The following is a 25,898-nucleotide window of genomic DNA, read 5'->3' on the forward strand; positions in this document are numbered from 1 at the left end:
CTTTGCTGTATGCACAAAAGTATAAAATCTTCTTTTACAGTTCTGCAAAACAGAAGGTGATGAACTAAAATTCCATACTGGAGCTGGTGATTTTCATTGTCCACTGGGATTCTTGACTGTATTTCAGCAGGATGTGATTATGATATGATAAAATAGTAATTGATAGTAAACATTGATGTTCCTGCATTAAAATCATTTGTGCCAGAGAGAAATCAACGAGCAGTAATAAAAGATGCAGAAGGAATCACATCACAAATTCTCAAGCATATCTGAAGAATTTGAAGATGGAAAAGAAAAACATAGCACTTGTATGGCTTTGAAGAATTCTTTGAAAAAAAAAATAAACAGTGAGTTCCAATTCCTTATTCTCCTGTTTTATTTTTAATGGTTGCTAAAACTGACATATTTGTGACAGATTTCTAGGCTTTCCTGATTGTGGTGAATTCCTATAGCAACTAAATAAGCTTCAAGTTCTTTCCAAAATGAAGTATTTAATATTATGACCACTTCTGATCAGTACATTTAGCACCAAAAGAAAATTTATAGGAAAATCAGCATGAAAGACTGAGTAGACAAGGAAAACTTCAGGACAAACCTTGAAGCATGCACGTTTCACATTTTGTGTAGATGACACATAAAATGACAAATGGAAGTCCAGCTTTTGGTATTTCCCCATGGGAAGAATCATAGCTGCTGTCCAAGTAATGTCCACTCAGGAGATGATTTCCACAGATGATAACATAGTCTCCTTCATTCTACAAAATTATAATTGAGCATTAGATAATTTTGAAAATACTCAAAGAGCTTCTAAGACAAGTCAGGAGTCAATATTTTAGCTGGAAATGGATTGTGCAAAGGAGCTGGGCCTGCATAACTTGCCTTGTCTTGTCTTGTCTTATCTTCCTTCTTTTCTTGCTACCAATTTGAAAGATGTGGGGCACATGGACCATGCCACCAGGAGAACTGGCATGGAACTGGTAAGGGGGAGCAAGTTCAAATCCAAGAAATCTCAAAATTGAGATTAAAAATCTCATCTTGAGACTAGCAGGAATGGAATCAGATCCTTCCCTGTTACCATGCCCACCTCTGATCACGTAGCATGGAGACACCCCCACGGTGGTCAGGTAGTCACATATCTGGCACCTAGATGAAAACAGAGCACTGCCAACACCTTAGCCAAAACCAATTAAATGCATTCACCCCCAAAACTTCTCAGTGCCCGAGGTCCACTCTTGTTCACTGTGGAATAAAGATGCATACACATAAGTTGTTACACACACACACACACACACACACACACACACACATACATATGCATGAACACACGGGGACTTGAGCTGTTTTATCAATAAAGGCGAGCATAAGCTGTTTCACTAAATATCATCTAAGAGTAACTGATTTATCCTAGGAGAAAGTCTTCCCCTCTAGGCACTCCCAGCTGGAATGGAATCCTGCAGAGCCCACACTTTCCAGATTTAACACTCTCCTTCCTGGCTCGGCTACCAGTGGTGTCCAGGCATCCCAGAAAGAAGCAGAGCCACAGAAAGAGATGCTTCAAAGACCATGAAGGGAGATAGTGAGAATGAGTACCCACTGCCATGGGTGTTTGTGTTCAGCTCCCCCTGCAGCCCCAGACACTGTGTGCTCAGAGCACAGAAGTACACAGCTGAATCGCTCCAGTGCACACGGGCTTTCCTCAGGATGAAAGAAGAGTCGCTCTTGCTAAACTCAGCCTCAAAGCCATTCATGCCATGGACCACTGGGTCTCCTGAGTAGTAGCTGAGAAGCAGTTGCAGCCCCTGCCGTGGGTACTGGACATACCAGAACAGGCTAGGTGGCACAGAAGAGGAATAGTTGCATCTTATCTGCAGAGAGGCATCTTCAGAGACAGTGACTTGAGCATCAGGCTGAGTCACTGACTGAGCACTGGTGTCTCCTGGAAGGGAATAGTATGTCAGTAATTACAGGGCAGACTTCATTGAGGACAGTCAGAATCCTAGGATGCAGAGACCACAAGGCAGCTGTACTCACTCAGAATAAAGTGTACTGCCAGCAATGGGAGGATGGCCAGGCGCATGGCTGAGCCTTGTGAAGACTGCAGCTCTGATTTGGAACAGGATTGCAGGAATGTGGCTGAAGAAAGCAAGAGCTTGAAAATAGGTGTGGAGAAGGGTCAACTGGAGAAGTTCCTGATCAGATAAAAACAGTGAAGCTGCTAACACAAGCCTGGAAGCTTTAGAGTGTCTGAGCCTTGTCTCTTGCCTTTGCTATAAACTCAGGCAGCAGCAAAGAAAGGATGAGATGCCAGTAGGTGGTGAAGACCTTCAAAGGAAGAAAGAACACTAGAAGGTACTTCAGCGCCCTCTGGAGGAGAAACGAGGAACCAAATGTCCCAAGGGTCCACAGTTGGCCACCTGTTGTGTTCTTATTTCACAGACAAGCAAAACCATCAAAATGCAATTGCTTCTTTTTCTAATCTATTATGAGATATTAGTTATAGAACTCCCTGGAAATAGATGGCTTGTTAATATTCCTTGTGAAACCAGGTCATGAAATGATCCCCAGACTTCAGATGCAATTGTCTCAGGCTGGGTGTGAATGGCCACCACAACCATGGTGATGATGCCTGATGGTACAGACATCGCCATTGATGGATGTTCTGCAGCAATGAGGCAACAGGAAAACACATGATGTTAGACTACCTCTGCTCTCTATGAGAAGTTTTGACTCCAGATGGGAAAGCTTTACTAAAGAAACTAAAACCTGGAGACTTCCATGGCTGGTGACATTATTGTCCTCCAGTAAAAAAACCTGAGATGAAAAACTTTTTCTGGGCCAATGGAATGCAATGACTAAATCAGAATGCACATTTTCTTTGACTCTAGGAAGAAATCAGTTCTTCTCTTGGGTCTTCTCTCATCTGTTCCTTCCCCAGGGATTGTCTTTCCTGGAGATGGTTTATGTTCACTGTCAAGTTTTTAGTTTATGAATGAGCCTGTGGAGGGTGAGTGTATGTGTGTGCATGTTCCTGTTTCTCTCAATTTCCCCCATAATTTAAAGGACAGCAGTATAAAGGAGAATAAACTCAAATCCACAAGTGTTAGAAGAATGAAGATCATCTCAGAACCCAGATTTACCAGTACTTCCAGAAGAAGGGAGGAGGTAGAGTCATACTGAAGTTTGATTGAAGCAAGCACATCCAAAACCAAGACCAGCAATTCACGTTCTTATTTAAGAACATTAGTGGCGGATGACAAGATGACAGCGCCAGGAGAACATTGTGTCTGAGGAATAGGACAACATTTCCCGTACAGCGACCAATGAGCTGAACTCTGGGCCCTAAAATAACAGCAATCGTGTTTCCCAGGTGAGAGGAAACTCTCAAGGCAGGGGAATCACTCAGATCCACTCTCAGGTCCCCCAGCCAGAACCTGGAAGAGATCCCGGGTCACGCAGGCACTAGGTCACCAGACCAGAGCCACAAGCCTGCCTGTCCTGATCACCTTCCCAGGCTGAACAGTGAACACAAAAACACCAGAGCCTGGAAGTCCCTGTCGCAGGAGAACTCCACAGGGAAGGAAGGAAATGATACTGACTTGGATCACCCAGTCTTTCCCTGGAAAAAGTCTTGTAGACCTGCAAGTACTAGCCACCATCGCTGAATTGGGCTCCACCCTCAGACACAGACAGTCACTGTGCACCAGCTATCTGGCACAGACTGAGCTGTGTGCCCCAAGGCAAAAAAAAGACTGGGAGTCCCTGTCTCGAGAGAACTCCACAGGGAAGGAAGGAAATGGTACTGACTTGGGTCACCCAGTCTTTCCCTGGAAAAAGTCTCCCAGACTGGCGGGTACTTCTCCTTCACTCTCCCCTTACCCTCTCTCCTCTCCACTCTCTCTCCCCAATCCCTTCTTTTCTCCACCCTCTTCTCTCTCTCATGTGATCTGTCAAAATGTGGTCATTGAGAATCTGAACAGGTACCATTTAGTAAGGCATTTTTATGCCAAAAACATAACACAAAAGACAGAATCTTCTTCAAACATTTAAGAGTGCAAGTGTGGTAGTAGCAAACAATGAGAGCAGAAAAGAAGGTTGGAATCAGTTGGAGAAGAGAGATACAGATTCCCTCCAAATATGTTCTGAAAATAAACCAATATGGCCTTGAGTTAGGAAACCAAGAAGCAAATAATCAAAACGTAAACCAGCATTAACTAAGGTGGTAAAATCTCAATGGTAACACCTATGTGTTCAATGAAGAGTCATGGGTCTCATGAATAAGTCCAACTCAGTCATTCATCCTAGCCAGATCCAAAATATATTTATGACGCCTTTATCATCACCAGGCCAATAGAAACTGTAACTGATAAGTATGTGGTAAAAAACAGTCTTCAAAATGTTTTACTTTTTGGATACAATGAAAAACTGAAGACTATGTCATGTGATCATACCACTGGGCTCTGCTTAGACCATGAGTCTACTTGGGCAAGGAACTCTGTTGCATAACTGGGAAAGAGACCTCTCTATCTAGACCAGTTGTCCATCACTGTAGAAACCTATATATGCTTCAAAATAAAATTTCTTTAATGAGAGGGAAGAACTACACTTATCTCCGTGCGCAATTATATAGATTCAGAATACAGTTTGAAGCTACACTGATTTAGGAAAGTGGCCATCATAGGTTCTCCTCTAGTGTTTATGGCCTCTCCGTCCCGGGGTAGTTGACTGGATTTACAGTATTGGGGCAGAAACACTTCCTATGGAGCAGCCCTTAAGTCCAGTAGACATACGTTAGTTTCTCCCAAGATGAAAATGCTGCTATTCCACCCTTGTGGATATCTTCATGTTGGTCACTGTTTTGGTTCAAAGGTCTGCATTTTGGTAGAATTATTTATTGCTTTTCTTCTTTGGAATCTTACATAACACATTTAGATATTATGAGAATTTATCCTTAGTGAGGAGTCTTCAGGTCAGTTCTAGCTAAATTCCTCCAAGTCCTATGTCTGAAGTGTGTGGTGTCCTAAGCAAAATGTCTTATCTTCAAGTTCTATGAGGCAATCAAGGACAATAGTGATGAACTATTTCATTTGGAAGAAACCCTTGAAGCCCCTGACCAACACCTTGAAGGTGGATTTTTCATGCCTGGCACTGGGATTTTTTAGATTTAGTATTTGTTCTAAGTTTGACAAACTCTCATCTGAGATGTTCTATTTTCTGCCATTAGAAGTAGTTTTAGTTTTAGGGGAATAGAAATTGAATTTGGCATTCTATTGTGCTCCCTAATCAGTAAGATAGCATGTACTTCTTTGCTGTTCTTTCTGTAGAGAAACATGTATCTTTTATGAGAGACATTATGGTTTACATTTTAGATATTCCTTTCTTTACAGAAAGATAAATACGAGCACTAGAGTATTTTAATTTAAACTGGTATTTTGTTGACATAATTGAAATGAATAAAATCTTTGGCTTTCTTTTCCAGTTTTAGAATAGTTATCAGAGAACCTGATTCCAATGAGTGAGTACACCACATCACGGGAATCTAATGTACCTGCAAAGGCAGACAAGAGTAGACATAAGGGGAAGAGATTTCTCGACACAGTTTTTTATAACCCTACTGCCTCCTATATAATGTGTATGACAGAGAAGTACCTGTCTCTCAGAGACTCTTCTTAAGAGCTCCAACAGCTGTGTTTCATGAGCAGCTTCACTAAGTAAAGGTTGTCACGGAGTGTGATGGCTTGAATGAGAATGACCCCCAGAGGCTCAACATCTGAATGTCTGGTCCCCAGTTGATGGACTGTTTAGGAAGTTTCAGGAGGTGTGGCCTTGCCAGAAGAGGAATATCACTAGTGCTACTCTTTGTAATCTCAAAGTCAAAGCCAGGCTAAGTCAGTCTCCCTTTCTCCTCCTTTCTCTCTCTTTCTCTCTCTCTCCCTCCCTCACTTCCTCTCTTCTTTTCCCTCTCTCCACCACCTTCCTTCCCTCCCTCATGCTTGTGATCAGATGTAAAAGCTCAGCTACTGCTCCAGGACCATGCCTGCCTGCCTGCCTGATATTGTACTGGCCAACATGATAGTCACCTTCTAAAACTGTGACATAGCTCCCAAGTAAATGCTTTTAAATTGTCTTGGTCATGGTGTCTCTTCTCAGCAAATAGGCTAGTAACTGAGATGAGGAGTTGAGCTGAACTCTGTAACTTGGACAAAAGAGAGGAAGGATGTAAATAACTTGTGGAGTGAGACTGAAGCAGATTTTTAAAGACTACAGTCTAGGTTTCTCATTTACATCATAAATTTGTGGGATAATAACAGAAGATTGCTGGAGAATACTTCAGGACTTTTCTTGAGATGTTTGCTTTTAAGACTTCCAGTTAGGGAGAGAACTTTATTTCAAGGGATCATATCCTGGGTTGTCTTTAGCACTGTCTTCCATCATGTCAGTCAGAATATCCACAGATTCCTAGGTTTCTAGATATTTGACCTGAGACTTGTTGCTGTTTTTCAGGAAGCTGGTGAGCAGCACTTGGAGAAAGCACACAGCCTCCCTCACAGGGCTGCTCCCCTAGGCCTCCTGCACCTATGGTTTGTGTGCAGCTTCCCCTGCAGTCTCCCTCACTGTGTCCCTCACAGCACAGTAGTACAGGGCAGAGTCTGACAGCTGCACTGAGGACGTCTGCAGGTGGAAGGAGCTGCTGCTCTTATGGAGAGTGGCGTGGAACCCTCGGTGCTCTGTCCTCTTGTTGCCTGTGGAGCTCTTCAGAAGCAGCTGAGGGGCTTTGTTGAGATATTGTACATACCAGAAGAGGAAAGGATCTGTGTAAGGAGTCTGATAGGTGCAGTTCAGCATCACAGGCATCCCCTCTGTGACAGTGACCAAGCCTTCTGTCTGTGTCACTGAGTCTCCATTGCTCCTTCCTAAAAAGGAAACAAACAAGGAGGAATTACTGTTCTACATGAGGAGAAGGATAAAGACTGCCATAGTTGTAAGACAAAGACATCATTAACACTCAGGGTAAAATGTAACTTACTGAGCATGAAGAGGAGCACAAGAACTGAGCAGGTGACAGGAAGCATGTTCATAGAAGAAATGACACTTGGTCCTTGAGTGCACCAATCTCACAGGTCAAGTCTTCAGCAGGACCTCATCCAACCCCTCACTCATGGGCAAGGACCTCTGTCAGCACAGTGAGTCTGTCATGTTAAGCCACCTGAAGGAGATGCTAACTGCATCTGTAAAGGCAGCGCCCTCTGCTGATTTCCCTTGAAACCTCACCCTAAGGAGGCAGGCCTCAAGTCCCCAATGAAAGCCTGAAATCACCAATGGTCTTGATCTGTATGTATCCTATGTTATTTAGTGTGATGAGTGCACATAAAAATACACACACACAAATATACCTCTGCAAATATTTATCTACTTTTTCTTACTATAGTTCTTAGAGAATGTTATTCAATGAATTTTGATTATACTCATCTACGTTTCCACTCCTGATATATCCATCCACTCTTCCCTGCCTACCCAATTCTGTGCTCCTCCCCGCATTTAAAATAAAACACACCGAGTTTTAGGTTACGGGTTGTGCTGCCCATATACTGTTAGCATCATGTCCTCCAGTAGAGGGTGGTCTATGCACCATGAGCTTCACCTTTAAAGAAAGTGGCATCTCTCTCCCAGTAGCACAAAGTGCCATCAGCTCCTTGGCTCCTTCCCTCTCTGTGATGGAGTTTTCTGGCCTGATCCTTTGCTAGTCTTCTGTCTGCTGCCAGCCTCTGTGAGTTCATATGGGCAGCTGTCTTGCTGTGCCCAGAAAACACTGTTTCCTTGTGTTTGTCCACCACCTACGGCTCTTCTAGTCTTTCCACCTCCTCTTCCTCAATGACTGCTGAGCCTTGGGAGGAGGTCGTGGGATAGAGAGTCCCATCTTGGTGGCTGACATGTGGTCCCCCATCTTGGTGGCTGACGTGTGGTCCCCCATCTTGGTGGCTGACATGTGGTCCCCCATCTTGGTGGCTGACACATCGTCTCTTCTCTTCGTCAGCACAGTGGGTTCTTGCTCTTTGACATTCACCATGCGCTGCAACAAGGGGAGGATAATGAAAATATATTTCAATTGTTAAAATAGTTTAATTGCTTTTACATATTAAACTTTTATTTTCAATTCACTGTGACAACTACATTTTTGTTGAGTTAACATTGCAATTAATAACAGCACACACCTTATTAAAATAATATATTAATTTTGACATTATTGTTAATAAAGTTTAACATTTAACATTCACCTCTTTTAAATAAATTATTGGTTTTAATATTTTAATTTAATTTTTGATAAGCTGAATGGTATACCTCATTAGTTTATTAATTAAAATTGATTTATTATTCTGAATAATTAATTAAACCAACAACATTTATACTGAGGTAAGAATAGACAAATTATCAACTTAATTTTTTCTTTTCATAAAATTTAAATATTCTTTTTAAAATTTTATTTATTTTCAAATTAATTACAGTTTATTCACATTGTATCCCAGATGTAGCCCCCTCCCAATCTCACTCTTCCTCCCTCTTCTCCTCTCCCACCCCTCCTCCAGGCCACTGATAGTGGAGGTCCTCCTCCCCTTCCATCTGACACTAGCCATCAGGGCTGTCTACACTGTCTTCCTCTGTGGCCTGGTAAGGATGCCCCCACTCCTAAGGGACTTCATGAAACTGAAAAGCTTCCCTGAAACAAAAGACACTTTCATCATAACACAATGACAGCTACAGACTGGGAAAGGGTCTTCACCAACCGTATATCTGACAGAGGGCTAATATCCCAAATATATAAAGAAGTCAAGAAGTTAAACAGCAACAAACAAGTAATCCAATTAAAAAATGGGGTAGAGAGCTAAAAGGAGATTCTCAATAAAGGAATTGTGAATGGCAAAGAAACACTTAAAGAAATGCTCAAAATCCTTAGTCATCAGGGAAACACAAATCAAAACGACCTTGAGATTTTACCTTACACCCATCAGAATGGCTAAGATCAAAAACTCTACTGACAACACATTCTGAACAGGTTGTGGAGAAAGGGGAAACCTCCTCCATTTCTGGTGGGAATATAAACTTGTACAACCACTTTGGAAACCAATCTGGCACTTTCTCAGACAATTAGGAATAGTGCTACTTCAAGATCCAGCTATACCACTCCTGGGTATATATCCAAAAGATGCTCAAGTATACAACAAAGTCATTTGCTCAACCATGTTCATAGCAGCTTTATTGGTAATAGCCAGAAGCTGGAAACAACCCAGTTGTCCCTCAGTTGAGGAATGGATACAGAAATTGTGGTATACTTACACAATGGAATACTACTCAGCAATTAAAAACAAGGAAATCATGAAATTTGCATGCAAATGGTGGGATCTAGAAACAATCATCCTGAGTGAGATATCCCATAAGCAGAAAGACATATATGGTATATACTCACTGACATATAGTATAGGGTAATCATGCTAAAATCTGTACACCTAAAGAAACTAAGCAAGAAGGAGGACTCTGGATAAGATGATCAATCCTCACTCAGAAAGACTAAGGGCATGGACATTGGAAAAAGGAGAAAACAGGGCACAGAAAAAGAGCCTACCACAGAGGGCCTCCGAAAGACTCTACCCAGCAAAGTATCAAAGCAGATGCTGAGACTCATAGTCAAACTTTGGGCAGAGTGCAGGGAATCTTATATAAAAGGGGGAGATAGAAAGACCTGGAAGGGACAGAAGCTCCACAGGGAGAACAACAGAACCAAAAATCTGGGCCCAGGTGCCTTTTCTGAGACTGATACTCCAATCAAGAACCATTCATGGAGATAACCTAGAACCCCTGCGCAGATGTAGCCCATGGCAGCTCAGTCTCCAAGTGATTTCCCTAATACGGGGAGCAGGGACTGTCTTTGACATGAACTCAGTGGCTGGCTCTTTGATAAAATATTTTTTTTTAAGGATGGAGAAAACTGTCCTAAATTGTCTGAGGGAGTTGAAGCTAACTTTCTTATTTTGTGTTTTTAATGTCTACATTATACTTGGCACTTGCAAACTAGCAACTGGCAAATGCTGCCCTGGAAGGCCCGTGACACAGGATGTGGACACAGCCCCATGGTTTGAGGACAGGCAGCAGGTGCCAGTGGGGCAGTGTGTACTTGCTGCACAGAAGTACATAGCTGAGTCTCCAGGCTGAGTGTCTGTGATGTGCAGGGAGAAGTGTTTGGCCTTCTTATCCAGTAAAACTGTGAGTCTTTGGTTCTGCTTTCTGTCCACATTTGAACGAATGTCCATGAAGAACTGAGGACCTTTCCCAGGTTCTTGCTTATACCAAGAGAAATAGTCCGAGGCACTGTCTGTGTAAGTGCAGTTGATGACAGCGCTGGCTCCCTCCTGGACTCTCAGGATGGAAAGGTGCTGCTCCACCTGCTCTCCTTGGCTCATCCCTATGCAGAAAGATGGAGAGAAAGGAGAAAGGTTGTCAGGTCATCACATATCAGAAATCTCTTTTACTACAGTTACAGTAACTAGAGAAAACCTGAATAAAATATCGATTCCCCCTGATGTCTCAGAAATGCCCACTGGTTATTCTGTGACCCTAAAATATTAACTCACCATCCATCTGCAGCCACAGAAACATGAATAAAGTAGAAACACATGTCTTCATTGTTCTTCCCAATGAAATTGAAATCCAGTGTCAATCGTGACAACCAGCAGGTCAGCTACAGCTGCCAGGGTGTTGTTCTTTCTCAGTAACAATTCTAGTTCTGGAGTCTTCCCCTCAGCCACTGAGGAAAGGGCTTAGCTTCTGCACAGTCAGCACACAAGGAAATGAATTCTCTGCATCCTCCCCAGCAGTTGAGAATTACTGCCACCTTGTGTTTGAATCTCTAAACAGCAAAGAGTCTGGTTAAGTGTTCTCTGACCCTATGTGTCTCAGAGGCATAAAACACAATATGTCATATCACGTAGGTTCTAAAACTAAGAGAGAAAGAATAGTATTTGTACATACTAGTGAAGCTGTTTCTTTTCTTTACATGTAGTATAGGCTATGTATGATGCTTCATATACGAATGTATGTACATAAAATGTTCATATATAAATCTATGTATGTGGTGTATATATGGGTGTGTTTGTGAGTGTGTGTGTCTGTGTGTGTGTCACATTTGTTCTGTCTAGAACTGTTTTGACCTTTCCACTCTCACACTGCAGAATTCTTGGATCATTCATCAAGCATTCTCCCATTTCTTAGAGAAAAATGGTTATGTATGTAGTTGTCCTTGTGAATTACAGCACTCAAGAAAATGCTTTTTCAAGTCTCTTATGGGCTTTCAGTAGCAAGAAGACAGTGTTCTTTCTATTTCCGTGATTTCTTGTTGATAATATAACTACGATGTTTCTATGCTTGTATCTTGCATTCCATAGAAACCAGCCTGGAATCACAAATGCACATAGCTACTCTTAGAAAAGGTCTCATGAGTCATTTGGTCATGAGTGTGGCAACATCCATGTGGCTTATTCTCACAGCATCCAGTGTTGTCGACTGAATCACTGATAGAAAAGTAGTGTGGATCCCCTGGAGAATCTGCCAAGTACTGCAACAACCCAGCTTTCCTCCTTCCTCTGGCTCTTCCTGGCACCCCTTTGATTCTAGCCCATGTTCTTTCCTTTGTGTCTACTGCAAATATCTAAAAACACCATGTATCTGGAAATCTAGTATATGTGGGCTCATGAAGCACGTAGGCCAGAGTTACTGTCCTCTATTTCAGTTCCCTGGTACCATCCCCAGCCCTGTAACAGACCACTTGCAGGGGCCAATTCTTTCACTCTTCCTCTGTTCTCTGGGATTCAGCTGAACCTCTCTGCATTTCCTCTCCTCCCTCACCCATATTACTTTGTGTCAAATGCCAACAGAGACACTCCCCCTGGAACCCTGGAGGCCACACCTGTCTGGGAAATAGGTAGCCCATCCTCACTCACCCTCATGCCCTACAGTGAAATTTCCCCAGTTTCATCCCTACTCATGAGGCCAACCACTTGAATGGGACTGTCCTTCTCCGTTTCCGTATTTCAGGTACTGAATCAAGCCTTGCAGAAGACCCAGCTTGCCTCATTCTTATGAACCCTCTTAGCACTCTCTCTAATTAATCTCCTTTCCTTCATGCCATCCTCATATATATAAAAATAAACCTTTGGTAAGCATCAGAGGTAAGCTTCACCAACAGAGTACAAGACATGGAATCTCATTGAAGACAAGGTGGAAGAAATGGACAAATATCTCTGTCAAAGAAAATGTTAAATAAAAAAAAATAATCCTGGGAGAAAATATCCATGAAAGCTAGGGCATCATAATGAGATTGAATCTACAAATGATATAAATAAAGGAGAAGAAACCTGTCATTCCTGTTGGCAGAGGCCTGGACTGGAGCTGGGTACTGGAGCTCAGCTCTGGGACAGAGACAATGGGTTCCATTTCCCTCAAGGGAAGTTATAGCACCTTAGGATGAGGCATTAGTGTGCTAAGCCAGGGTGTGGAAAAGATATTTTGTTGAGTATTTTTGCATCAATGTTCATAAGGGAGATTCATTTGAAAATTTCTTTCTTTGTTGGGTCTTTGTGTGGTTAGGTATCAGGGTGACTGTGGCCTCATAGAATGAGTTTGGCAATGTTCCTTCTGCTACCATTTTGTGGAATAGTTTGAGGTGTATTAGTTTTAGTTCTTCTTTGAACATCCAGTAGAATTCTGTGCTAAAACCACAGAGAAATGACAAAACCAAGAGCTGGTTTTTGAGAAAATCAACAAGATAAACAAACTTTTTGCCAAACTAACTAAAAGACAGAGGGAGAGTATCCAAATTAATAAAATTAGGAATGTAAAGGATTGGTTAAGACAACAGAAAATTCAAAGGTGACATCCAAAGAATTTTTAGATCATACTTTGAAAACCTGTGCTCCACTACATTGGAAAATCTAAATGAAATGTATGATTTTCTTGATAGATACCATGTACCACAGTTAAATAAAGTTCAGGTTAGGAATTTAAATAAACTATAACCTTTAAGGAAATAGAAGTTGTCATCAAAAGCCTCTCAACTGTAATTATTAAAGAGATTATTGCTACTATAGAGAATACCTGTTACTTTTCAGTCAGCCAAGAGAAATGGTGCCTGGAAGGTAAGATTCCCCAGAGTATGGAAACAGAAGACTTTCACTTAAAGAAAAGGTTCTTGGGGAAACAGTCTCTTTGGCACTTTCTGGAAAGAGGTCATGATGAAAAGTGTTTTCCTTAGTTTACCCCTCTCACTGTGTTCCTCTCACTGCATGATAAAGGGGGCAGGCTACAGGGAAAGTTGGCAGCAGAAGTCAGTGTCATCTGCAAGGTGCTTGTTTTCAAGATATGAAGAATATACCAGCCCTGCATCAGCAAGACCTTCACTGAGGCTCAGAGGAAAGTGAAGGATGCCAGATGCTGTGTGGCAGAATCAGAGTCCCTGAAAGCCTTGAGAGGTCAATGAGTGACATGATGAGGGCGAAACCTGAGGTACAATAGGAACACTGGATGTTTGAGATTCCAGCAAGAGTAAATATCAGCTGAAAAAAGCTGCAGGATTTGAAAACTATAGTGCATGTGGGTGTTAGAAGCAAGGATAACTATATACTAGAAATAATTCCTCACAGGAATACTTACATTCAAATCATAACACTTCAGTAACCTGCTCAGTATAACACCTGATGAAACAGCACTTCCTGGAATTGGAAGAATACAAGATTCATCTTAGTGTTGGAAAGAACTATCTAGGCCTTGAGACTGCATATGAAGCCTTTACGGCTTTCAGTAGTACTGGGCAGTCCTTCATCATGATCTGCAGGGACCCAAGACTCCTTTTTCTGATGTCAGAGCTTGGGGAATCTTTTGTGTTTGTTAATCTGAATCCTTCATTTCAAGGGAAGAAATGCAAGATTACTACACTTCAAGGCATGTATGTAAGATTGCCCGGAACTGAACCTGGGTTTTTGTTTTGTTTTGTTTTGTTTTTAATCTAAGCAGATGGTATTTTTGCTTCAATCAAAGATGGTTTTAAAAGTCAGAAGTTTTGAAAGGGTTCATCTTTTTTATTGATAATGGGTGTTTCTTCATGAGAAAAGTACTGATTTCATCCATAAGTAGGGTTTGCAGGAAGCAGCTCTGAGAGTTTGCATTACAGTAACATGCATGTGGGCACTCCATCTGAGCACATAAGTAAGCAGTCAGGAAAGGAACAGGAAACTGCTTTGAGGAGAGGTCTGTGACTATCTGGTGGATGTGATCAGTTTCTTTTCTCTGCCAGCTAAAGTACAAGGCAGGGAAAATTTTGACTGCAAAACAAAGAAGGGAAAACACAGTATACAGAATCGACTGATGAATAAAAGCTAAACAAAGAAACAAACACACAACTGTGTGCATGAGCTTGCACACGTGCACACACACGGGGGGGGACAGCAACATAAAGAGGAAGAGAAAGAGAGAACGAAAGAGAGAGAGATAGAGGACAGAGAACACAGAGAGGACATTAAGGAACCCAAAATTCTCGTGTCTTCTCCAAGACTGGTGTTTGTAAGGGTCTTTAAGAGCTTTTCCTCTGTACCCATTCCACCGTTGATGGACATCTGGGTTGTTTCCAGGTTCTGGCTATTACAAATAGAGCTGCTATAAACATGGTTGAGCAAGTGTCCTTTTTGTGTACTTGAACAAACTTTGGGTATATACCTAGCAGTGGTATAGCTGGGTCTGGAGGAAGCACTATTCCTATTTGTCTTAGAAAGCGCCAGATAGCTTTCCAGAGTGGTTGTACCAGTTTACATTCCCACCAGCAGTGGAGCAGGGTTCCCCTTTCTCCACAACCTCTCCAGCATGTGTTATCGCTTGAGTTTTTGATCTTGGCCATTCTGATGGGTGTAAGGTGGTATCTCAGGGTCGTTTTGATTTGCATTTCCCTGATGGCTAATGAGGATGAGCATTTCTTTAAGTGTTTTTCTGCCATTCGATATTCCTCTGTCGAAAATTCTCCGTTTAGCTCTGTTCCCCATTTTTTAATTGGATTACTTGGATTGCTGCTTTTCAGCTTCTTTAGTTCTTTGTATATACTGGATATTAGTCCTCTGTCAGATAAAGGGTTAGTGAAGATTCTTTCGGAATACTACTCAGCAATCAAAAAGGAGGAAATCATGAAATTTGCAGGCAAATGGTGGGATCTAGAAAAGATCATTCTGAGTGAAATATCCCAGAAGGAGAAAGACAAACATGGGATATACTCACTTATATAGACCTATAAGATATGGTAAACATAATGAAATCTATACACCTAAAAAAGATAATCAATTGAGGGGACATGGAGTAAGATGATCAATCCTCATTTAGAAAGACAGATGGGATGTGCATTGAACGTATGACAGGAGTCTACTGAGCGCATCTGAAAAACTCTAACTAGCAGTGTTTTCAAAGCAAAGACTCATGACCAAACCTTTGGCAGAGTACAGGGAATCATAAGAAAGAAGGGGAGTTAGTCTGATGGGGAAAGGATAGGAGCTCCACAAGGACAAAATATATCTGGGCACAGGGTCTTTTCTGAGACTGACATTCAACCAAGGACCATGTATGGATATAACCTAGAACCTCCACTCAGATGTAGTCTGTGGTAGCTCAGTAACCAATTGGTTTCCCAAAGTGAGGGGAACAGGGACTATTTCTAACAGGAACTCGATGACTGGCTCTTTGGTCTCCCCACCCCCGAAGGGAGGAGCAGTCCTGTTAGGCCACAGAGGAGGGCTTTGCAGCCAGTCCTGAAGATACCTGATAAAACAGGATCAGATGAATGGGGAGGAGGTCCCCCCCATCAGTGGACTTGGAAAGGGGCACGGTGGAGATGAGGGAGGGAGGGAGGGAGGGACTGGGAGGGAATGAGGGATCGGGACATGGCTGGGATACAGAGTTAATAAAATGTAACTGATAAAAAAAAAGTTAAATAAAAAATTTAAAAAAAAAAGAGCTTTTCCTCCCCTCATTTAGGGTTGCTCAGTTTGAATAAACACAAGATGGATGATTGACGCACAGCTTTGACATAAGCATGTACTGATCAGGCCTAGAACTTGTTCAGGTCCAACAGCAGCAGGAGGCCAACTAATGGACAAAAGCCTCACCAGGCCTCTGTATTATACTGCCAAGCTTTATCTCAGTTCAAGAGGCTGAAGAAAAAGCCAACCATTTTGGATTCCAACATTGTTGCTAAGTATATGGCACCTCTGATTACCTGTTTCCACAACAGTGAATCTATTTAACACTATTCCCTCTGAAAGAGTGGTGATTCTTAGTTGTCCACTAGTTCTCTCTCACTAGATTTATTAATCTTCTCAGGGAAGGGCTTCTATCTATGCACACCCTGTGCCTCTGCAGTGCAGCTATGGAAGTTTTGTGGCTGCAGTTATTGTCGACATGTCCAGTCTCTTAGATGCTTGGGGCATGGAAGAATCTTCTCCTTGTAGGTTGTTCACTGTTGAACAGAAACATGGGCTAGAACTCAGAAATCAGCACATATATTTTCCAAGTTCATTTTCAAATTATCAAGAAGACCTGGCCTCATCAATGATGCAGCTTCTGAACTTAGATGTCCCTGTTTCCATTACTGATAGATTGAAATCACCAGCTGGTTGTAGGCTTACAGCCCCCATAACTCCCAGAGTTTATCCATGCTCCCCTTTATCACAGGGGATGTGGTTCTGATCCTCATTTGGAACTAGGTTCCAAAGAAAGAAGAGTTCCTGCTATGGAGTATGTATCTATTCTGTTTTCTAGAGCCCTTGGTTTTTAACCTAACCAGGCAGAGGAAAGATCAATCTACAAACAGACACACACAGAGAGACACAGATACACACACACACACACACACACACACAACACACAAACAGTGGTAATTTCTTAAAACCATGGTTTAAGGGACAGAAGCACCACCATCCTGTCGTTTGTCATCTGGTGCTTGCCACCTCCACCTCATCCTGTCACTGGAACACACTGTGAGATGCCTGAATGTCAGCTAATTAAGAAGAAATTTCAAAGACATCCATTCTCTGACTTATCCTAGAACAGATTAAAAGGTAACAGTTTAATTCAATAGCATATGAATGCAAAAAGAATTATATATATATATAGTTTTTTATTTGTTTTTACAGTGTAACATGACCAAAAGCCCCAGTGCCAGACACTCATATTCACCAAAGTGTAACCTGGAACAGGATCTGAGTTTGTGATCTTCTATCAGTGTAGGTAAGAGATGTGGGCTCTTGTATGTGTATGCAAAGTCAAAGCAATTTTTATTAAGAGAATTATAAAAAAAGAGGGAAATTAAGGAAAAGTAGAGAAACCTCAAAGAGAATACCATTTCAGAGAGGAAAAAGCTGTCTGTCTTCTTGTCTAAGGTTCTCATAAGGCTATGGAAGAGACTGGGCATGTGCAGATGTAATGATGTTGGGATTACTTAATCATCTGGGTGATCATTCTTCATGCATGTTTCAACTTGGGATATGGTCATATAATATTTAGGTACTACCTCTGACATGCACATTCTTGGATACCGACTTTGACTGCCTGACAGCAAGTCACTAGCTGCTGTTGACACTTCTGCATTTCATGTGTCTTTAGTGCTGTTAAATATATTAAGCTTTTTCGTCTCTTTGGTAATAAAAATAGCTGCGTGGGACAAGAGAATACTGTGAGACTTCAGAAAGGAAACTGAATTGGATCTGTACAAAATTCAACAAGGGGAAAACTGATGTTGGCAGGAGCAGAGATGGTGTTTACACCAGGAGCCCTGAGGAAATTCATAGAGGTGTGACCTGTTCTGAGACTCCATCTATGAACCAGCATTGATGATCTGATCCAAAGAAGACTCAAAGTGTATCTCCCAGCTGCAAGGAACCAATGAGACTGAGGTCAAACAAGAGCTAACAATTAGAATAGTGTTGTTCTCAAGCTTGGTCAAAAACGCTTTTTTTTCCCCCAGTGGGTTAATGCAGAGATGCATAACTGTCCATGGTAATGAATGTGAGTATTGAGAACTCAAAACTAAATGGGGTATCTATATGAACCCCTCCACAGCCAGGAAAATACCACAGAAGGAGTTGGAAAACTGAAGCATTCCAACGATAGGGAGAACGCTCCAAGTGCTGAGAAAAGGAGATTGTGAGTGATCAGCTACAACTGAAACATCTCTACCAACTCCTTGTCACAACAAAGCCTAGGGAACATCTTGGAAGAAAAGTGGAAAAATGTAGAAGAGAGGAAGGAGAACTTCAAAATGTCCTCTGGACATGACGTGACTGTTGCACAACATGAATCCACAGGACCTGGTGGTTTCCTGCACCAGAAATGCACAAAACCAAAACAGCTAGAAATTCAAGTATGGAGAGCAACAGGACTCCTGAGGCCCCTCTTTTCTTACTGAGGAGATATTGGCAATTGATAGATGGTGGGTGAGGAGAGTCATCTTTCTTTAGGAAGGTGGACACTTGTAGGTTCCCATGCAACAGTGGATGATCCCACACCCATAAGCATATGCCACCACTAATTAGATTCAGTGGGTTATAAAAAAAAAAAAGAAGGAATAGGGGACATGAAGCTTAGGGCACTATGTGTTCCAGATGAGGTGTTTTCATAAAGTAAATACTTTCAAAATCAAGCATGCTCGAGCTCAGATCTTCCTGTACATATCATGTTTGTGTGCAGGCTGCAGGTGCCTGGGGAGCACTGTGTGCTCGCTGCACAGAGGTAGACAGCAGAGTCACTGGGCTGGGAGTCTCTGATGTGCAGGGCAACATGCAGGCTGGCTTTATTGAGGTGAGCTGTGAATCTGCCTTCTTCCTTGTCACCATTGGAGAAGATGGACACCAGCAACTCGAGGCCTTTCCCGGAAAGCTGTCTGTACCACCTGAAGTTGTTGGAAGCACTATCACTGAAAGTGCAGTTGAGAGAGGCCATGGCTCCCCCTGGGACACTGAGGGATTCTGGGTTCTGCTGCACCTTCTGCTGGCTGCTCACCCCTGTGCAGAAAGACAAAGTCAGGCAAACAGGAATGGAGGCATGGGGATGCTAACACTGTAGAATGCTGACACTTGTCCATGGGACTCCCACCCTTTAAATAAAGACTTAAAACATTGGTGTTTCTACCATTATCCTAGAGTAATAACTGAAACAACTTCACACACCACAATTTATATACAAAGGAAATGTCCAAACTCACAGTTAAACTGAAGCCACAGGAACACCAGCAAAAAGCTCAAGGATTTCATCACTCTCTCTTCCCTTCTTCACTGAGGATTCAGATTTTAACCCCCCCCCCCCAAATTGGTCTCACATTTCTAATGTTTCTTCTTCAGGAAACATCAAGATACAGTTCCACCAAGTAGAGAAAAAAAGCACTTTTCACCACCTTTTGTTTTCATCATCAAACCCCTCCCCTCCTTCATTACCTCTTTTCTCCTCCCCTTTTCTCCACAAATTTCTCACTCAAAACCACTTGAGAGTTTTCCCCAGTCTCTGAGAAGAGGCTGCCATCTTGTGGATACTGACAGTGACCAAAGAATTGCTAAAAATAAACCTTTCTTAAGTGAGTTTCTAAAAGTAAAAATCTGCCATCTTAGTTAAACACAAAGTTAGGAGACATTTGCTCCAAGTCAGTGTGCAGGAACATGCATGTTTTCACATATTTCAAGTTAAGTTTGAAATACATCCTGTTACCTCAAGCACCCACTTTCTTGTGTTTAATGGTCTGCACTTTTTCTGTCCCCAACTCTGAGTGAGGTTCTTGTAGATCAGGAGTCTTTACACTGCACAGCTGCTTTCTGGGCCAGACTGCACACCTGCATAAAACACTTCACCTTTGACTTTTGGAATAATGTCATCTAATTAAAGGAATTCTGGAAAAACTATAAATGGGTAAAAGTATCACTTACTAAAAACACTTCCTTCTTAAAATCTAAGGAACACATTTTTTGAAGCAGGGTCTGTTATGGTAGTTTGAATTAGAATGCCTCTCTTAGGCTCATATATTTCTGTTTGTTCACTAGTTGGTGGAATGTTTGGGAAGAATTAAGAAGTGTGGCCTTCTTGGAAGAGGAATGTTACTGCTGATGGGTTTAGAGGTTTCAAAACCCTAAGCCACTTCCAGTTAGCCCTTTCTCTCTGTCCTCCATTTGTGGACCAGGTTGAAAGCTCTCAACTACTGATCCAGCACTATGCCTGCCTGCAATTCTACCTGCTGTGATGATTATAGACTTACCCTGTGAACTGTAAGCCCCCATTAAACTCTTTCTTCTATAAGTTATCTTGATCATTGTGTCTCATCATAGTGGTAGAAAATTAAGACAGGGTGTGGTGGTGGTATAAAGGAAAATGCCCACCATAGGCTCATGGGGAGTGGCACTACTAGGAAGTGTGGCCTTTTAGAGAAAGTGTGTCACTCAAGGTGGGCTTTGAGGTTTCAAGTGCTCAAGCCAGGCTCAGGTACTCTTTTTATCTGCTGCCTGCAGAACTCTCAGCTCTTTCTCCACCAATATGTCTGCAAGCATGCTGTCATGTTTCCTGACAGGCTGACAATGGACTAAATTTTTGAACTGTAATGTAGACACAATAAAATGCTTTCCTTTATTAGAGCTGCCACAGTCATAGCACTTCTTCACAGCAATACAAACCCTAACTAAGACTTAAAGTCTCTCTTTGTAGTACTGGGTGGCCCAGAACCCACTGCATAAATCAAGCTGTCCTACGAATGCTTTTCATTTTCTATAATAATTGTATTTATTTATTTTAATTATCTTTATTTTAAATTAAAATACTTTTAATAAAGTCCAGATTTCCTTACAATACAGCATTGTATTCTGCATTAATGACAAACCTGTGTCCAACTAATGAGCCAGAACTATCTGATGTGTATAGCAGCAGCCAAGAAACCCATGCTAAAATCCTTTTCCCCATGAACTCCTTGCTCTTCTAAAACATAAGAAAGAGATTTCTTAATAAAATGAGTGACAAAAGAGGCATAGCAACAGCATAAAAAAAAAAAAAAACACCCATCATGCCTTAGAAAATGTCTGAAAATTCAATATAAAACCTTAAAGACAAAGTGCAGCCAGCACTGAACAGTAAGGGCATATCTCAGAATATTTGAGGGAAGAAAGAAAGAAAGAAAGAAAGAAAGAAAGAAAGAAAGAAAGAAGGAAGGAAGGAAGGAAGGAAGGAAGGAAGGGGAAAAAAAAGAAAATTGACACTTCTATTCCCAACAGTCTATAGTCTCCATGATTTCCCTTAATGAGAGTGCACAAGAGATGGACAATCTAGTTCTGATTTACCTTAGAAAGTCTCAGTATTTCCTTTATAAGTGAATTTACCAAGTACACAGTCACAAATGGGCAGTATTTTTCTCTTTTATATCTTTAGATATCTCATCCCACCATCGTCAGGCTGACACAGTTTCATAGGAAAAATTACTGAACTCGCTAACTCTCCTGTGTTGGGCATTCTCTGGATCAGCTTTATAGACTGTTCTTTCCTCAACAATGCCATTCTAGAGAAGCTCAGGGCAGGTGGCATTGCGACTGTCCTCTGGGTTGGTACTGAGCTTCATGGACTTGCACCTTTTTACCTTCCATCAAGTTTGAGATTTGTGGTCAAGGTTTGTTCAACTATTCCTCCTTCTCAGTCTTCCTCCTAGGATAATTGTATTGATGTATTTACATAAGAAAATGTTCTGTGGGTCTCAGATTCTATCCATTTTCTCTCTCTCTCTCTCTCTCTCTCTCTCTCTCTCTCTGTCTCTCTCTGTGTGTGTGTGTCTGTGTGATTCCTCCTTTTCAGATTGGGTCATATCAATTGACCTTCAATTTTAAGAATCCTTTATTTTGTGTGATAAAAATGTTGTTTACTCATTCTAGTGCATTTTTAAAGTATTTCCCTCCACAAAGTGACTCCTCTGCCTTGGTAGAATCCTTGGTTACAGGAAATACACTCAGTTTCTTTGGGTTGCTCCTTCAGAGAGACACCTGAAAGGCCTAGGCAATCAAGCACTGTTCTTTGATAAGAAATTTCACTTTGATAATAGCAAACCACTGCATAGGCCCTATATAGTTTAAGGACTGTCAGAGCCAGCGAAGGGGGAGGGAATATAAGGAGAGACACAGAAAATGCTAAAGAACTTTAAAGACTATTTGAGGAGTGCTGTAGAAACCTAATACAGTAGAAGCTTCATAAAATGTATACATATATGAAGTTGATCTAAATTAAATTGCCAAATAATGGGGGAGACAATGTCCCAACTGGACATCACTTGTCCACAATGAAGCTTCCATTACTGTGATTGGATTATATCTAATTGAGTTGTTGACCAAAGAGGTCCCATGAGATTCCCCAAACAACCCAAGCTGTTGTCAGGACTATACGCTGCTCTCCACAAACTAATGGCAAGGCCCCATTGCTGAAGACATCATTTACACAATTCATTTATCATGTAAACTCGAGCTGGTGCCTATACAGAGCTTTTGCCTCTATGTTCTAGCATCTTTGATATAGAAAAATATTCTGCACACTACCAAAAGACAAATGTAAGCACCAACTCAGCTACAAGCCCTTTGATCTTCAATGGTGCCTTGTGTGCAAGATGTACTAAGGAAATGGTGGCAAAGGTTGTGGCAGTAACCGATCAATATCGGGACTAAGGCCCACTCCATGATATGGAGCTCCTACCTGACACTGCTTGAGTGACCAAGAAACTAATAGTAGATATCGTAGGGACCTAGGGCAAAAGAAAATACTATTATTCTTTAAAAATGTAACAATTAAATTATTTTTAATGACATTCTCCCAAACTCATAGATCAGTGTCTTGCTTAGCCATCAGCAGATGGGAACAAATACAGAGACTAACAGACAGATGTTATACAGAAAGTGAGAGACCTTGGAACCTTCAGCCATAAATGAGATATCTTCATCAAATCTCTTCACTCATCTTCTTAGAGTTTAGGGAAGCCTGCTTAAGAGAAAGCAGGAAGAATATAAGTGCCAGAAGGGATGGAGGACACCAAGAAAACAAGGCCCTCTAAATCAACATGATCAAAGCTCATATGAATTCAGAGAGACTGAGGCAGAATGCATAGTCTTGAACACATCGGTTTCAGGTCCTTTGGATATATACATATAATTATGGCTTCCAGTTTAGAGTATATATGGGATTCCTGGATGTATGAACAAGTGGGTCTGTTCTTTTGTGCCTTTTCTTAGGCTTTTTCCTTTGAATTGTTTGTTTTGTCCAACTCCAAAATGTTAGTTCTGTTTTGTTTTGTTTATTATCTTTTAGAACTCTGATTTTTTTTTTTGAGATATGTTTTCTCTGTGTACTCTTGGCAGTCCTAGACTCATTTTGTACACCAGGCCGGCCTTGAACTCACTGAGATCTGCTTGCCTCTGCCTCCCTGAGTTCTGGACTACAGGTATATGCCACTGTACCTAGCTCTTGGTTGTTTTCTAATGAGAGAGAGAAATATGTTAGATCCAGATGAGAGCAGAGACACGAGAAAATGGAAGGAGTAGAGGTCATGGCTACTGTATTCAATATATATTTTGTGAGAAAAAAAATCTATTTTCAATAAAAGGAAACATAAAGAAACATAGAGCAGAAATAAGAAAATACAACTTTCAATTACTTTTATTGTTAGTTCTTGTGCAGTCAGATTTTATCTGCTTTTTGGCTACTATTGATGGGTCAGCTGCCCTAATAACAGGATTTTCTTAACATGAGAGCATCTGGCTGAAGGCAACATGATTTTCATGAGACTTTAGTTTGTATGCAAACATGAGAGAGAGAGAGAGACAGAGAGAGAGAGAGAGAGAGAGAGAGAGAGAGAAAGTGCCTACTCACTGTTCCAATTTGTTTTCTTATGCATGACAGGATAAGGTTGTGAAACAAACAAACAAAAAGCCAGAAAGTTCACCAGTCTATCATCCCTCAAGTCAAAAGCTCCAGAGTGTGTCTGGCCCTTCTTTGTTCCTCTGAAGACTTCTTGTGTTTATTGGAAATAGTTGTTATCAATTTGGAGAGTGTTTTCAAAATTTCAGTCAATATATTGATTATGCTTTTACTCTACAACAATTCCTCCTAGATTCTATCCATCTTCCTACCTATCCAAATTTATGTCTTCTCACTCTCACTCTCTTTCTCTATCTCTCTCTCTCTCTGGCTCACTTGCTCATTTGGGCTCACTCTTGCTCTCATGGTCTCTCTCTCATAAGCCATAAATAAACCCAAAACAACAAAAATAAAAACAAACAAACAAAAAAAACAAACAAGACAAAACCTGCCAAAACAAAGAGCTCCTCACAGACATGTTTTTTAAAAAACAAAATAAAAATAAACAACAGCAACAAAAACCATGGAGTTCATTCTATGTTGACCAACTTCTCCTTATTATGGGAAAATGGTGTGTGGTTGGTCTACTCAGTGAGAAATCTACTGCAAAAAAAAAAGTTTTTTCTTTCCCAGCAGGTATCCATTTCAAATAGCTTCATTATTATGAGTAGGACCAACTATCCTACCCCTATTCTTTCTATCAGTTCTGGGACCCTGTCTGGTTTGAACCTATGCAGGTCTAGTGTATGGTACCATTTCTAAATGTGTAACTCTGGTGCAACCCTTTTATCTGGGGCACAAGATGTGGCACTGCCTGCCCTCTGTGCAGAGATGCATGGCTCAGGCTCCCAAATTATTTTTCTTGACATTCTTGGCTTCCTAGCTGTTCTTTGACCTCTGTGCTTAACTGAAAGGCTAAGGTTTTTCCATCTCCCCACCTCATGGTAACTCCCAGGATATTCTGCTTTCCTATGCTGTTGTCTTTCTCTCAAAAATCTATTAAAAAATCCTCAAGCTTGCTTTTCAGTCTATTTTAAAGTTGTCTTTCTAATGATACTAATAACCCCAAAAGCGAAATTCAGTTCCCCAATACAGTGTTAGAAAGACTTCTCTATCACCTCTGCCTCCCTGAAGCCTCCAAGGAGCAGGTTTTGGTGCTGGCTGTAAGTACCTGGGGAGCATGGTGCTCCCACCACACAGATGTAGGAGGCCGTGTCTTCCAGCAGGGAGGCTGTGATATGCAGGGTGCTGTGCTTAGCATCTGCATCCAGAATTGCTGAGTACCTTCCATTTGACCTTTTGTTCTCTGCGTAAGTCATCATTGCCAGAGACACAGGACCTCTGCCTGTGTCTTGTTTGTACCACCTTAAGTTGTTAAAGGGGCTCACACTGTAGTTGCACTGAAGGACACAGCTCTCTCCCTCAAGTACGACCAAGGACTCAGGACTCTGCTCCACTTGGGTCTTGCCAGCCACCCCTGTTCAGAAAACAGTGTGAAGTTCCAGACATCGATCATCCACACTTAGCACTTGTAGTTAGCATCTTTCCTTAACATAGACAAGCATCTCAGGTTAGCTAGAAATAGGTCGATTTTCTTTCCTCCTTTCACCCCAAGGTATTTCATCTTTCCCCCAAATCCTACGAAATGTTCTTTGCCCCTGGCTAACACCTCCACTCACTTACGCTGAAAATACAGCCACAAAAGCACCCAGCAGGCACGCAGGTGCTTCTCCATTTTTACTGCAGAAGTGTGCTCCAAAGCTGCTGCCTCATTTCCTCAGCTCTTTCCTGTACTTTAAATGAGAACTCTCAAGAAGTATTACCAGCCAATCAGAGACCCGATGCTCACATCAGCTCCTGGAGACAGGACCAATGCCAACACTGCCATCTCGCGGTCAGCGCTATAGTTGCTCAAAACCTTAGAGTAAGCATTTTGTGGTTGCTTTTTACTGTTGGTGATGTGATGC

General features: G+C 41.6%; 4 gene segments (V, D, J or C); all 4 read right to left on the bottom strand.

Annotated features, from left to right (window-relative positions):
* Window positions 1-6,573: 6,573 nt before the first annotated feature.
* Window positions 6,574-7,076, bottom strand: LOC132656458 (T-cell receptor alpha chain V region CTL-F3-like). The segment is given in 2 exon segments: window positions 6,574-6,911; window positions 7,025-7,076. Coding segments are annotated over 2 exon segments (390 nt in total).
* A 2,156-nt stretch (window positions 7,077-9,232) lies between these two features.
* Window positions 9,233-10,451, bottom strand: LOC132656455 (T cell receptor alpha variable 13-1-like). The segment is given in 1 exon segment: window positions 9,233-10,451. A coding segment is annotated over 1 exon segment (414 nt).
* Window positions 10,452-18,711: 8,260 nt separating this feature from the next.
* LOC132656214 (T-cell receptor alpha chain V region 2B4-like) lies at window positions 18,712-19,325 on the bottom strand. The segment is given in 2 exon segments: window positions 18,712-19,076; window positions 19,277-19,325. Coding segments are annotated over 2 exon segments (414 nt in total).
* A 5,703-nt stretch (window positions 19,326-25,028) lies between these two features.
* Window positions 25,029-25,666, bottom strand: LOC132656215 (T cell receptor alpha variable 10-like). The segment is given in 2 exon segments: window positions 25,029-25,408; window positions 25,615-25,666. Coding segments are annotated over 2 exon segments (432 nt in total).
* Window positions 25,667-25,898: the final 232 nt, after the last annotated feature.

The sequence above is a fragment of the Meriones unguiculatus genome, chromosome 9 (genome assembly GCF_030254825.1).
Source record: "Meriones unguiculatus strain TT.TT164.6M chromosome 9, Bangor_MerUng_6.1, whole genome shotgun sequence".
NCBI lineage: Eukaryota > Metazoa > Chordata > Mammalia > Rodentia > Muridae > Meriones > Meriones unguiculatus.